The sequence below is a fragment of the Cebus imitator genome, unplaced genomic scaffold (genome assembly GCF_001604975.1).
Source record: "Cebus imitator isolate Cc_AM_T3 unplaced genomic scaffold, Cebus_imitator-1.0 Scaffold0, whole genome shotgun sequence".
In the NCBI taxonomy this organism is placed as follows: domain Eukaryota; kingdom Metazoa; phylum Chordata; class Mammalia; order Primates; family Cebidae; genus Cebus; species Cebus imitator.
Window position 1 is genome coordinate 1,555,330 of NW_016107315.1, and position 12,596 is coordinate 1,567,925.

General features: G+C 39.8%; 1 protein-coding gene across 26 annotated transcripts in view; it reads left to right on the forward strand.

Annotated features, from left to right (window-relative positions):
- PBRM1 (polybromo 1) overlaps positions 1-12,596 on the forward strand; it is a 147,016-nt gene that overhangs the window by 67,528 nt on the left and 66,892 nt on the right. For all 26 annotated transcript variants that reach the window (XM_017539828.2, XM_037736327.1, XM_037736075.1 and 23 more), the window contains 3 exons: positions 1,751-2,027; positions 3,547-3,652; positions 10,097-10,739. In XM_017539828.2, the coding sequence (XP_017395317.1) occupies positions 1,751-2,027; positions 3,547-3,652; positions 10,097-10,739 (1,026 nt within the window). The remainder of the gene's footprint in view (positions 1-1,750; positions 2,028-3,546; positions 3,653-10,096; positions 10,740-12,596) is intronic.

Consider the following 12,596-nt stretch of genomic DNA (forward strand, 5'->3'; position numbering starts at 1 on the left):
TGCAGTGAGCTGAGATCATGCCACTGCACTCCAGCCTGAGTGACAGAGCTAGACTCTGTAAAAAAAAAAAAAAAAAAATCTTAAGGATAGCTAGTTATTTTCTCAAATGTTAATTCTTTATTTTTCTTTCTGTGTTTTAAACAAGTGTATTCTGAACCTTGGAGAGAAAATATCTGGCCTTTGGCTTCTTCATGACCCAGCAGTAGTGCAAGTAGTCAGCAGACTGGACCAGAAGACTTATACAGCCACATAGTTTGCTTGAAGAATGAACTTTCTTCTACCTACAGGATAGGAAACAGATAAAAAATACTTACCTTTAAGTACAGTTGGCCCTCTATATTCATGGCCTCCACATCCAGGGGTTCAGCCAACTACAGCTAGAAAAAAATTTTTTAATCGTATCTTTACTGTACATGTACAAACTTTTTTTCTTATGTCCTAAGCAGTACAATATAACAAAACAACCATATAGCATTTATAATGTATTAGGTATTATAAGTAACCTAGAGATGATTTAAAGTATACAAGAGGATGTGCATATGTTGTTTGCAAATACTACACCATTTTATATCAGGGACTTGAGCATCTGTGTATTTTGGTATCCAAGGGAGATCCTGAAACCAATTCCCCATGAATACCAAGGGATGACTGTACTGTATATGTAGGATCTTAGTGAATGTTTTTTTTAATAGAAATTAAGTCGTGAGTCATTTCTTGTTATTGCTTACTTGACTGTTCGCTTGGAGACTGCTGGTTAGTCTGACTAGAATTTCTTTATCTATGTAGAAATTATCTGTTTCCTGAGTATATAAGAACAGTTAACCAGAAGTCATATCGGAAGAGCATCTCTTCTAATAATTTACTAGGAAGCTCACCTTGGGCAAGTCATTTACCCTCTCAGAGCCAATTTTTTCAACAATTAAGAGATAAGACGATCTGCTCTCTTGGAGCCCATTTGAACTCTGGATCTAATCTATAGTCCTTTATGCTTTGTTCTACACTGCTCAAATCAGTTTCTTAGCATCACAACTGACTGAAGGAATTTGGAGAACAAGACAGGGATTCATGCTCAAGGATAAAAATTTTACTCTAGAAAACTCAGATGAACCTTACCACTTACTCTTTAAAGTAGGTTGGAATTGTGGAATAATGCTGATGGAGAGAGCAAGGACGACCCTGACAGAAAGGCTCATACCCACTGTAAAGACACTAGTCTGGCAGACAGTCTCCTTTTGTTTTCAGACAACCAAAATATACAAGTGTTCTGGAGTACTTGTCTTAAGAGATGAAACACTTCTCTTTCTAGGTTTTTTATTTTGTTTTGTTTTTGTGCTTAAAAGTGAGGATATTGCTAACAATAGGGAATTGCTAGTTTTATTGTACCTTTCCTCTACTCTTCGTTAAACAAAAAATGTATTTCAGTTGGTTATATAATTTCATTTTCTTTTGGTATCAGAGAGGATCTTTGTTTCCAACATTGCATTTCATGAAATATCTATATAAAGTTTTTTTGGTATTCATTTGCTGCTCCTGCCAGGATCACTATATTTTAACTATTTTTGAAATTTTTTCTAATATTTGCTTATAGCTTCCAGCATGTTTAGTGTGTTTGTAGCATATGTAATAAATAAATTGTAATCATTATAAAGCACCTGTCCACAAATAATTTGTTTCATTTTATGGTTGTCCTTATATTAAGAAAACTGAACCTATCCTCATTTTTCCCTTTTTCTACCTTCCTCCTCAACAGTAAAAAGAACATAAGAAAGCAGCGAATGAAAATCTTATTCAATGTTGTTCTTGAAGCTCGAGAGCCAGGTTCAGGCAGAAGACTTTGTGACCTATTTATGGTTAAACCATCCAAAAAGGACTATCCTGATTATTATAAAATCATCTTGGAGCCAATGGACTTGAAAATAATTGAGCATAACATCCGTAATGACAAATATGCAGGTGAAGAGGGAATGATAGAAGACATGAAGCTGATGTTCCGGAATGCCAGGCACTACAACGAGGAGGGCTCCCAGGTGAGGGGCAGGGTCCTGAAGTAGGCACGTTTTGGGGGAGGGAGGTGCTTGTAAAATAATGCATTTTGAGAGACCAGCTCTAGAAGCTTAATGTAGATTATTATTTTTGGTGACTAGGTTAATACTTTGATTTTTCTTCATTGTTTAAAATCAGAGGCAGTACATTATAAAGGTTAAAAGTTCCTACTTTGTAATCTGACATCCTAGATTTGAATTTCATTCTGCCAACCTCTATGTAAGTAATTTATCCTTCCTGAAGCTCAGTTTCTTCATCTATAAATTAGGATTAATAATAGTACTTGCATTAGGGTTGTTGTAGGCTTTAAAAGAGATAATGTATACTGAGCATTTAGCAGAGTGCCTGTTACTGAATAAGCACTGAAAGGTAAACCAATAGCATTAAAATCTTTCATCATCATCGTTATTTCTATCCTCAACAACCATACTTCTCCAAAGACAACCTGTATAGAAAATGGTATAATTATATAAAAACCAACATGATAGTCTCATAAATGCACCTCTAAATAATTGATTTAATTTATTTTACTATGAAGCATCTTGTTTAGTTCTTTATCAGCATAACTAAGTTACAGCCTTCCTTCTTTGAAACATTTTCTATTTGATATCTTTTTATCCACTTTACAGCTCCCAGAAATAACATAAATTTTTCCAGTCATTTGTTTCCCTCTGCAGTTACATTTGATTATAAAATAAAGTATGCGTTGAGGACGCTTATAGATCCAAAAAAATGGTTCTATCTTAGGGATTTACACAGTCCTCAGTGTCATTGGCCAGTGTATCACTTGTTTATCACTGGTAGAAGAAAAAGCCACCTTTAAGACAGGTGGCCAAACAAGAGAGGTCACTTATTCCCTCAGCTCCTCTGCTTTGGTGGGTGGCCAAGGGAGGACATAGCCTCTGCTGGGGAGGTAAGAGGAGGGAGCTTATGATCCCGTCTCTACTAAAAGGTCATAAGGTGAGTAACCTTGTTCTTGACTACATATTACTACTCTTGGCTCAGTCCTCAGAGAGAGATCCCTAAGCAAGGATAATTTTTTTTTTTATAGATTAAGCCTCAGACTGTGAACTCAGATTTGGGATTTAAGATATTGAGATATTGCTCTCCAACTATCAGATATTTTTAGTCTCTAATTTCCATTGGGCTAAGTCTGCTACTTTGAGTGTCCAGTGGAAAATAAAGGTTTTTGAAGAAAACAACACATGTAAATGTGTTTCAAGACTTCTATTAAAACTTGCAGTAATTCTACTACAGTGGTTCTCAAACATTAACATGCATGTCTGCGCATTAGAATCACCCAGGAAGCTTAAAAATAAACCAGTTAAGGCCTAGGCTTTCCCACAGATACAGTGATTTTATTGCTCTGTTGTGAGCCTGTTTTTGGTTTTCTTTAAGCACCCAACTATCCTAAATTGTCTTTTTAAAACTTCTTTATGGATGCATTTTATACCTTAATACAAAGTTTTTAGAAAATAATTTAAATATATGTTTGGAATGTAGGTATACAATGATGCACATATCCTGGAGAAGTTACTCAAGGAGAAAAGGAAAGAGCTGGGCCCACTACCAGATGATGATGACATGGCTTCTCCCAAACTCAAGCTGAGTAAGGCAGCCTCACACTTTTTTATTCAGTTTAGCCTATCAAGGAGAGATGCTGATTTTTCTGAAATAATATTTAATTAAATGATTAATATATTTGAACTCACTGTACTCCAACATGGAGTCTCTTTCTTCTTGTCAGGCACTCTTGTGTACTGTACTTTAAGTAGCTAAGCTGTGACAGGCATGTGGAGTGTAAAATATGTTAGAGGTTTTGCTTACTTTCTTAAATGCAGTGGACATTTTGTAACTTTTAAATAGTAAGAATAGATTTTTTCTCTACCTATAGTGCTTTAAGAGTATAGTAGCAGATTTTCTTTTCTTGTTATGAGTGTCTGACAATTACTAGAATTCAAAATGAATCCCAGCAGTTCCAACTGGACAGAATTTGAGGACTTTGAATTTGAGATGTCTAGCTACTGCACTATACTCAGATGTCATTTGAGTGTAGTCTGTGGCTGGTTGTTTTATTAAAAGTTGTAAGGGAAGGCCAGGGACAGTGACTCATACGTGTAATCCCAGCACTTTAAGAGCCTGAGGTGGGCAGATCACTTGAGGTCAGGAGTTCAAGACCAGCCTGGCCAACATGGTAAATCCCCATCTCTACTAGAAATACAAAAATAAGCTGGGCATGGTGGCACACAACTGTAATCCCAGCTACTCGGGAGGCTGAGGCAGGAGAATTGCTTGAACCCAGGAGGCAGAGGTTGCAGTAAGCCAAGATCACACCACTGCACTCCAGCATGGGTGACTGTCTCAAAAAGAAAGAAAAGAGAAAAAGATTGGAAGAGAAGACAGCAAAAGTCATTAATACCATTAGATAATGGTTACTGCCTTCTTTAAAATATGTAAATAAAATAGATACCAAGCAATTTGGATAATGATATTCATTAGAGCAATATTTGCTGAAAGAGGGGATAACAAACACACTAGCTTTTGGTTTGTGTTTTTGTTTTGAGAGAATCTTGTTCTGTCACCCAGGCTAGAGTGCAGTGGCATGATCTTTACTCACTGCAACCTTGGCCTCCCAGGTTCAAGTGATCCTTTCCCTCAGCCTCCCAAGTAACTGGGACTACAGGTGTACGCTAGCATGCCCAGCTAATTTTTTTGTATTTTTAGTAGAAATGGAGTTTCACCGTGTTGGCCAGCTGCTCTCAAAACTCCTGACCACAAGTCATCTTCCTGCCTCAGTCTCCCAAAGTACTGGGAATACAGGCGTGAGCCACCCCACCTGGCCCAGACGAGCTTTTTTTTTTTTTAACTGAAATGACTATAAATTAAATTTGATATTAGATTTAGATTTGGGTATGATTTACTGCTAAGTGATGAATCCTTTTTTTTCAAATGGAGTCTTGCTCCATCACCAGGCTGGAGTGCAGTGGCGTGACCTCGGCCCACTGCAACCTCCGCCTCTCGGTTCAAGCGATTCCCCCGCCTCAACCTCCCAAGTAGCTGGGACCACAGGCACATGCCACCATGCCCAGCTAATTTTTTGTATTTTAGTAGAGACAGAGTTTCACCATGTTGGCCAGGATGGTCTCAATCTCCTGACCCAGTGATCCACCAGCTTTGGCCTCCCAAAGTGCTGGGATTACAGGTGTGAGCCACTGCATCTGGCCAAATCCTTCTTGTTAAGGCATTTATCTTTTCATGGAACTGTAAAAGCATACAGAAGGTTTGCAGAAATGTAAAACTTCATTCTGCTTTATAGGAACACAATACGTTTTAACTAGAATTGATTTCATAAGAGACTAATAAGTTTAACAATGACTATATAAATACACGTTTAAATAAATAAATTCACATAGGCATTTTTCAAAGTTCTGGATAAAAGAGCTTTTTATTTTTTTTATTTTTTAGTCTTTTTGAGACGGAGTGCCACTCTGTCACCTAGGCTGGAGTGCACTGGCAAGATCTCAGCTCACTGCAATCTCCACCTCCTGGGTCAGGCGATTCTTCTGCCTCAGCCTGCGGAGTAGCTAGGACTATAGGTGTGTACACCACGCCCAGCTAATTTTTTTTGTATTTTTAGTAGAGACAAGGCTTTACCATCTTGATCAGGCTGATCTCGAACTCGTGACCTTGTGATCCACCCACCTTGGCCTCCCAAAGTGCTAATATTACAGGCGCGAGCCATTGTGCCCGGCCAAAAGGGCTTTTTAATGTGGAATGTTAATTTCCTTTTTTATTTCTTCTGTTTGTTTTAAATTAATAGAGTCAGGGTCTCCTGTATTGACCAGGCTGGCCCTGAACTCCTGGGCTCAAGTGATCCTCGTGCCTGTGCCTTCTAAAGTGTTAGGATTACAGGTGTGAGCCATCATGCCTGGCCTCCTTTTTATTTCTCTATGTTTTTTAATGAAAAAGTTCAAACATATATAAATGTAAAGTACAGCGGCCATGGGCGTTGGCTCACTTCTGTAATTCCAGCACTTTGGAAGGCCAAGGCAGAAGGATCACTTCAGCCCAGGAGTTTGAGACCAGCCTGGGCAACATAGGGAGACCTTGTCTCTACAAAAAAATATAACAAATTAGCCAGGCATGATGGCACATGTATGTGCCTGTGGCCCTAGCTACTTGGGAGGCTGAAGTGGGAGGATTGCTTGAGCCTGGGAGTCAAGGCTGCAGTGAACCCTGATCATGCCACTTTACTCCAGCATGGGCAACAGAGCTAGACCCTGCCTCCAAAAATAAAAGAATAGTACAATGAACCCCTGTATATACTTACTACTGATTATTTGTCAAAATCGTGACACACTTATTTCCTATCCCCTTTTTCCTAAATTATTTTGAAACAAATCCAACCATGTCATTGTACTTCTACATAGTTCAGTATGCATCTCTAATATATGCAGATATCTGCCACTTTGTCTTTGAGGATAAAACAAATGAAAATAAAATAAAATATGCAGACTTTTCATAAATAACATTGAAGTAATTGTCACACCTAACAAAATTAACAGTAGTTTCTTGGTTTCATCTAATACATGATAAATTGTCAAGTTCTACTGATTGTCTCACAAATATATTTTTATAGTTGATTAGTTGATTACTTCAAATCAGGCTCTCATTAAGTTCTATTTAATGCATTTGATTTTTATACTTTTTATTTTCTTTTTGAGACAGAGTCTCACTCTGTTGCCAAGGCTGGAGTGCAGTGGTGCAATCTTGGCTCACTGCAACCTCCACCTCCCGGGTTCAAGTGATTATCTTGCCTCAGCCTCCTGAGTATCTGGGACTACAGGTGCTCGCTACCACACCCAGCTAATTTTTGTATTTTTAGTAGAGACAGGGTTTCACCATGTTGGCCAGGCTGGTCTCGAACTCCTGACCTCAAATGATCCGCCTGCCGTGGCCTCCCAAAGTACTGGGATTACGGGTGTGAATCACTGTGCCCAGTCGATTATTATACTTTTTTTTTATTTTTGAGATGGAGTCTCACTCTGTTGCCCAGGCTGGAGTGCCATGGTGTGACCTCAGCTCACTGCAGACTCTGCCTCCCAGGTTCCAGCTATTCTGCCCCCCATCCTCCTAGGTAGCTGGGACTACAGGCACGTGCCACCACGCCCAGCTAATGTTTTTTGTATTTTTAGTAGACATGGGGTTTCACCATGTTGTGTGGGCTGTTCTCAAACTCCTGACCTCAAGTGATCTGCCCGCCTCGGCCTCCCAAACTGCTAGGATTACAGGCGTGAGCCCCTGGGCCTGGCCGATTATTATATTCTTAAACTCATGATCTAGAGCAGTCTCCTTCCTTTTCTTTCCACATGCCAAACTCATTGAAGAAATCAGGTTACTTTTCTGGACAGTGTCCTAAGTTCTAGCTTAGACAGACTTGCTTCCTTGTGATGTCTGTAACTTTTTTCTTTGTTTCACTTATTTCTTATAAATGCAAGTTAACTTTGAAGGTGTGATTAGATTAAGTTTCAGCTTGGTGGTACTTAGGATACTTCATAAGGGGTTCACTGCCGTTATGTTGTATCATGTCTTGAGGTAGTGTCTGGTTAAAGTAGAATCTAGATAAAGTCCACATATTACAACTGACTGATACTCCTTTTTTTTTTTTTCTTTTTTGAGAGAGTCTTGCTCTGTCACCCAGGCTGGAGTCAGTGGCACGATCTCGGCTCACTACAACCTCCGCCTCCCGGGTTCAAGCGATTCTCCTGCCTCAGCCTCCCGAGTAGCTGGGAATACAGGCACGCACCACCACGCCTGGCTAATTTTTTTTTTTTGTATTTTTAGTGGAGACAGGATTTCATCATATTGGCCAGGCTGGTCTCTAACTCCTGACCTTGTGATCTGCCCACCTCAACCTCCCAAAGTGCTTGGATTACAGGCATTAGCCACTGTGCCCGGCCCAATACTAACTCCCCTCCACATCTCACTTTTTCTACCCCTTACCATTTATCTGTTGAAGAAATTAGGTTTGTGCTGTAGTTTCCCATTGTCTGGGTTTTGCTAATTGCATTCGTGTGTGTGTGTGTGTGTGTGTGTGTGTGTGTGTGTGTGTGTGTGTGTGTGTGTGTGTGTTTTCTGGAGACAGAGTCTTACTCTTGTCACCCAGGCTGGAGTGTAGTGGCACAATCTCAGCTCATTGCCACCTCCACCTCCCAACTGAGGCAGTCCCCCACTTTAGCCTTTCGAGTAGCTGGGACTATAGATACATGGCAAAACCGTCTTTACTAAAAATACAAAAAAAATGAGCTGGACTACGCCACCACATCCAGCTCATTTTTTTGTATTTTTAGTAAAGACGATTTTGCCATGTTGCCAGACTGGGGTCAAGCAATCCACCCACCTTGGCCCCCCACAGGGCTGGTATTACAGGCATGAGCCACCGCGCCCGGCCCACTATGTTGTACTTTAATGTGTACCTCTGTCCTTTGTATCTCCTATAAATTGGTAGTTGGAGCCAGAGGCTTGATCAGATTTAGGTCTGATCCCCTGTCTTCTCCCTTTGGCAGAAAAAGTGACTTCGTAGGTAATATACGGTCTTCCATCAGGTACATGTGAAATCTCTTTATGTCTTTCTGTTAACAGGTGTTGTTGCGTACTTCATTAATTATTCATGAAAAGGATGTAAAATTATGATAGTTTTTAATTTTATTTCTTACTTATTAGCTGGAATACTTCTATATAGAGGAACTTTGCCTTATCTAATATTTGATTACCCAGTGGTACAGTGTTGTCAGTGTGTCTTGCTTTTTGAAAGGATAAAAAGCTTATTTTTGTTTTGTTTTCCCCTTTATTTACAAGTTTTCAAAATAATGCATTGGTTTACTAACATCCTTCAATATTTACCCACTTTGTTGTTCGTTTTTATGTATTATTAAGCACTACCAGACTTAAACATATAACTGAATTATAATTGAAGTTATTGTCCTTATTGATACTCAGGCTGGTTCCTATATTCTTTCTTTTTTTTTTTTTTTTTTTTTTTTTTTTTTTTTTTTTTTTTTTTTTTTTTTCTTGAAACAGGGTCTTGCTCTGTCGCTCAGGCTGGAGTGTAATGATGCGATGTCAGTTCACTGCAACCTCCACTGCCTGGGTTCCAGCAATTCTCCTGTCTCAGCCTCCCAAGTAGCTGGGATTACATGTGCCCACCCCTATGCCCAGCTAATTTTTTGTACTTTTAATAGAGACGGGGTTTTGCCATGTTGGCCAGGCTGGCTGAACTCCTGACCTCAGATGATCCACCCACCTCAGCCTCCCAAATTGCTGGGATTACAGGTGTGAGCTACCATGCCCAGCCACTTCCCATATTCTTTTGACACGAAGTCATGGTAAGAAGTCATTGAGATTCTTTACTGTCTAGTGTTTGAAGACATACCAGACTGGGAATCAGCCATTTGCCAAGGAGCCGTACCTTTTACATATTTCTACTAAAAGGTGAGGGCTTCTCAATATTAGTATTTGGAATTAGTATTTTAAACTCTAGTGTAGGCTGTACAGCTACCGAGGTAGTTACTGTTTCTAGGATTTTCAGTGGACAGAGCTAGGAGATGTGTGTGTGTGTGTGTGTGTTTGTTTATATTTAAAGATAAAATATATCATAAATTCATAGTGTTAACTTTCAATTGAGATTAAAGGCCTCAAGGTAATTAGTAATGTCTTATGTTTTAACATCTGTTATCTCTTATGTTGAAAGTCTCAATTCTCAGGGATACTAGAGGTGATAGAATGTCACATAGCTACTCATTTGCTTTATTCCTCCGTATTCACAGCTTTCTCAACCTTACAGTACTTAGTCTCCCATGAAAAATATGATTACTGAAAACAGTTAAAAATTTTTTTTAGTTATTTTTTGTCTGCAGATTATATTTCACTATAGACATGCTAATTGCTGGGTTTTACAAATTACTTGGAATAGTCTCTTCTGGCTATGCTACCATCTATATACAAATTTAGGTCCATTTAATTTATTCATTTAACATTAAATCTCTCTCTTTAGGTAGGAAGAGTGGCATTTCTCCCAAAAAATCAAAATACATGACTCCAATGCAGCAGAAACTCAATGAGGTCTATGAAGCTGTAAAGAACTATACTGATAAAAGGGGTCGCCGCCTCAGTGCCATATTTCTGAGGCTTCCCTCCAGATCTGAGTTGCCTGACTACTATCTGACTATTAAAAAGCCCATGGACATGGAAAAAATTCGAAGTCATATGATGGCAAACAAGTACCAAGATATTGACTCTATGGTTGAGGACTTCGTCATGATGTTTAATAATGCCTGTACATACAATGAGCCTGAGTCTTTGATCTACAAAGATGCTCTTGTCCTACACAAAGTCCTGCTTGAAACACGCAGAGACCTGGAGGGAGATGAGGATTCTCATGTCCCAAATGTGACTTTGCTGATTCAAGAGCTTATCCACAATCTTTTTGTGTCAGTCATGAGTCATCAGGATGATGAGGGAAGATGCTACAGTGATTCTTTAGCAGAAATTCCTGCTGTGGATCCCAACTTTACTAACAAACCACCCCTTACGTTTGACATAATTAGGAAGAATGTTGAAAATAATCGCTATCGACGGCTTGATTTATTTCAAGAACATATGTTTGAAGTATTGGAAAGGGCAAGAAGGATGAATCGGTATGTTTTCAAAGCCATTTTCATTTTGAAGATGTGTGCTATTTAATACAAAACAGATGAAAGAATATTGCTTTGATATATTATGTCCACTTATGTACATGATTATAGTTGGTAGCATGCTATTCTGAATTCTGATTAGCCAGAACTTCTTTTTTTTTTTTTTTTTTTTTTGAGACGGAGTTTCACTCATGTTACCCAGGCTGGAGTGCAATGGCGCGATCTCGGCTCACCTCAACCTCCGCCTCCTGGGTTCAGGCAATTCTCCTGCCTCAGCCTCCTGAGTAGCTGCGATTACAGGCACGCACCACCATGCCCAACTAATTTTTTGTATTTTTAGTAGAGACAGGGTTTCACCATGTTGACCAGGATGGTCTCGATCTCTTGACCTTGTGATCCACCCGCCTCGGCCTCCCAAAGTGCTGGGATTACAGGCTTGAGCCACCGTGCCCGGCCTTTTGGTTTTTGGTTTTTGGTTTTTTTAAAGATGGGGTTTTACCATGTTGGTCAGGCTGGTCCTGAACTCCCGACCTCAGGTGATCTACCCGCCTTGGCCTCCAAAGTGGTTGGATTACAGGCGTGAGCCACCTTGCCTGGCCCCAGAACTTCTTAAGAGTGAGTATATTCTATGAGGAAGAGAAGACACACTACTAAGTCATCTAGATTATGGCCAATGAGGAGGAAGAGAAAATTGAAGATCTCTTGAAAAACATAAATTTAAAATACAGCCTGTCACAGAATGTGTTTTTTAAAAAGATAAATGTTTCTAATTTGAAATAAGAATTGGAAATAGTAACAGCATTTTAGCATTTTTCTTACAGGATTTGACTTCAGTCCACGAATCCTTTAAATAAAATAGCTGTAAGGCATTGATCTGAGGTTAGACTGATAGAAATTTGATCACCATTTTAAGTACTTCATGGGGCTTTTTTTTTTTTTTGAGACAGAGTCTTGCTCTGTCACCCAAGCTGGCTGGAGAGCAGTGGCATGATCTCGGCTCACTGCAACTTGCACCTCTCAAGTTCAAGTGATTCTCCTGCCTCAGCCTCCTAAGTAGCTGGGATTACAGGCACATGCCACCACGCCTGGCTGATTTTTGTATTTTTGCTAGAGGCGAGGTTTCACCATGTTGGTCAGACCAGTCTCGAACTCCTGAGCTCGTGATCCACCCGCCTTGGTCTCCTAAAGTGCTGGCATTACAGATGTGAGCCACCACGCCTACCCTAGCTTTTTTTTTTTAATCTCAGATTTCTCACTTTAAGAGCTTGCTGAAGACATTAAGTGTTCTAAAAGAAGCAGTCAAATTTAGATTTACATTAAACTTAAATTTCCTTCTAATTTTGATCTACAGTGCCTCATACCTGTAATCCCAGCACTTTGGGAGCCCAAGGTGAGAGGATGGCTTGCACATAGGAGTGCCAGATGAGTCTGGGCAACATAGCAAGACCTTCCTTATCTCTACTTAAAATCAAATTTTAAAAATCAGTCAAGCTTGGTGGCATGTGCCTGTAGTCCCAGCTACTTAAAAGGCTAAAGTGGGAGGATTGCTTGAGCCAGGAGATTGAGGCTGCAGTGAGCCATGATCGTGCCACTGTACTCTAGCCTGGGCAACAGAGTGAGACCCTATCTCAAGAAGAAAAAAAAAAGTATTTCATGGGTGTCTTCCCTTGGTGAGTTTTATTTTTATTGATTTCCTACAAGTACTAACATTTCTGTGACCACAAAATATATTTAAAACCTTTCTGGCCGGGCGCGGTGGCTCACGCCTGTAATCCCAGCACTTTGGGAGGCCAAGGCGGGTGGATCACGACGTCAAGAGATCGAGACCATCCTGGTCAACATGGTGAAACCCCGTCTCTA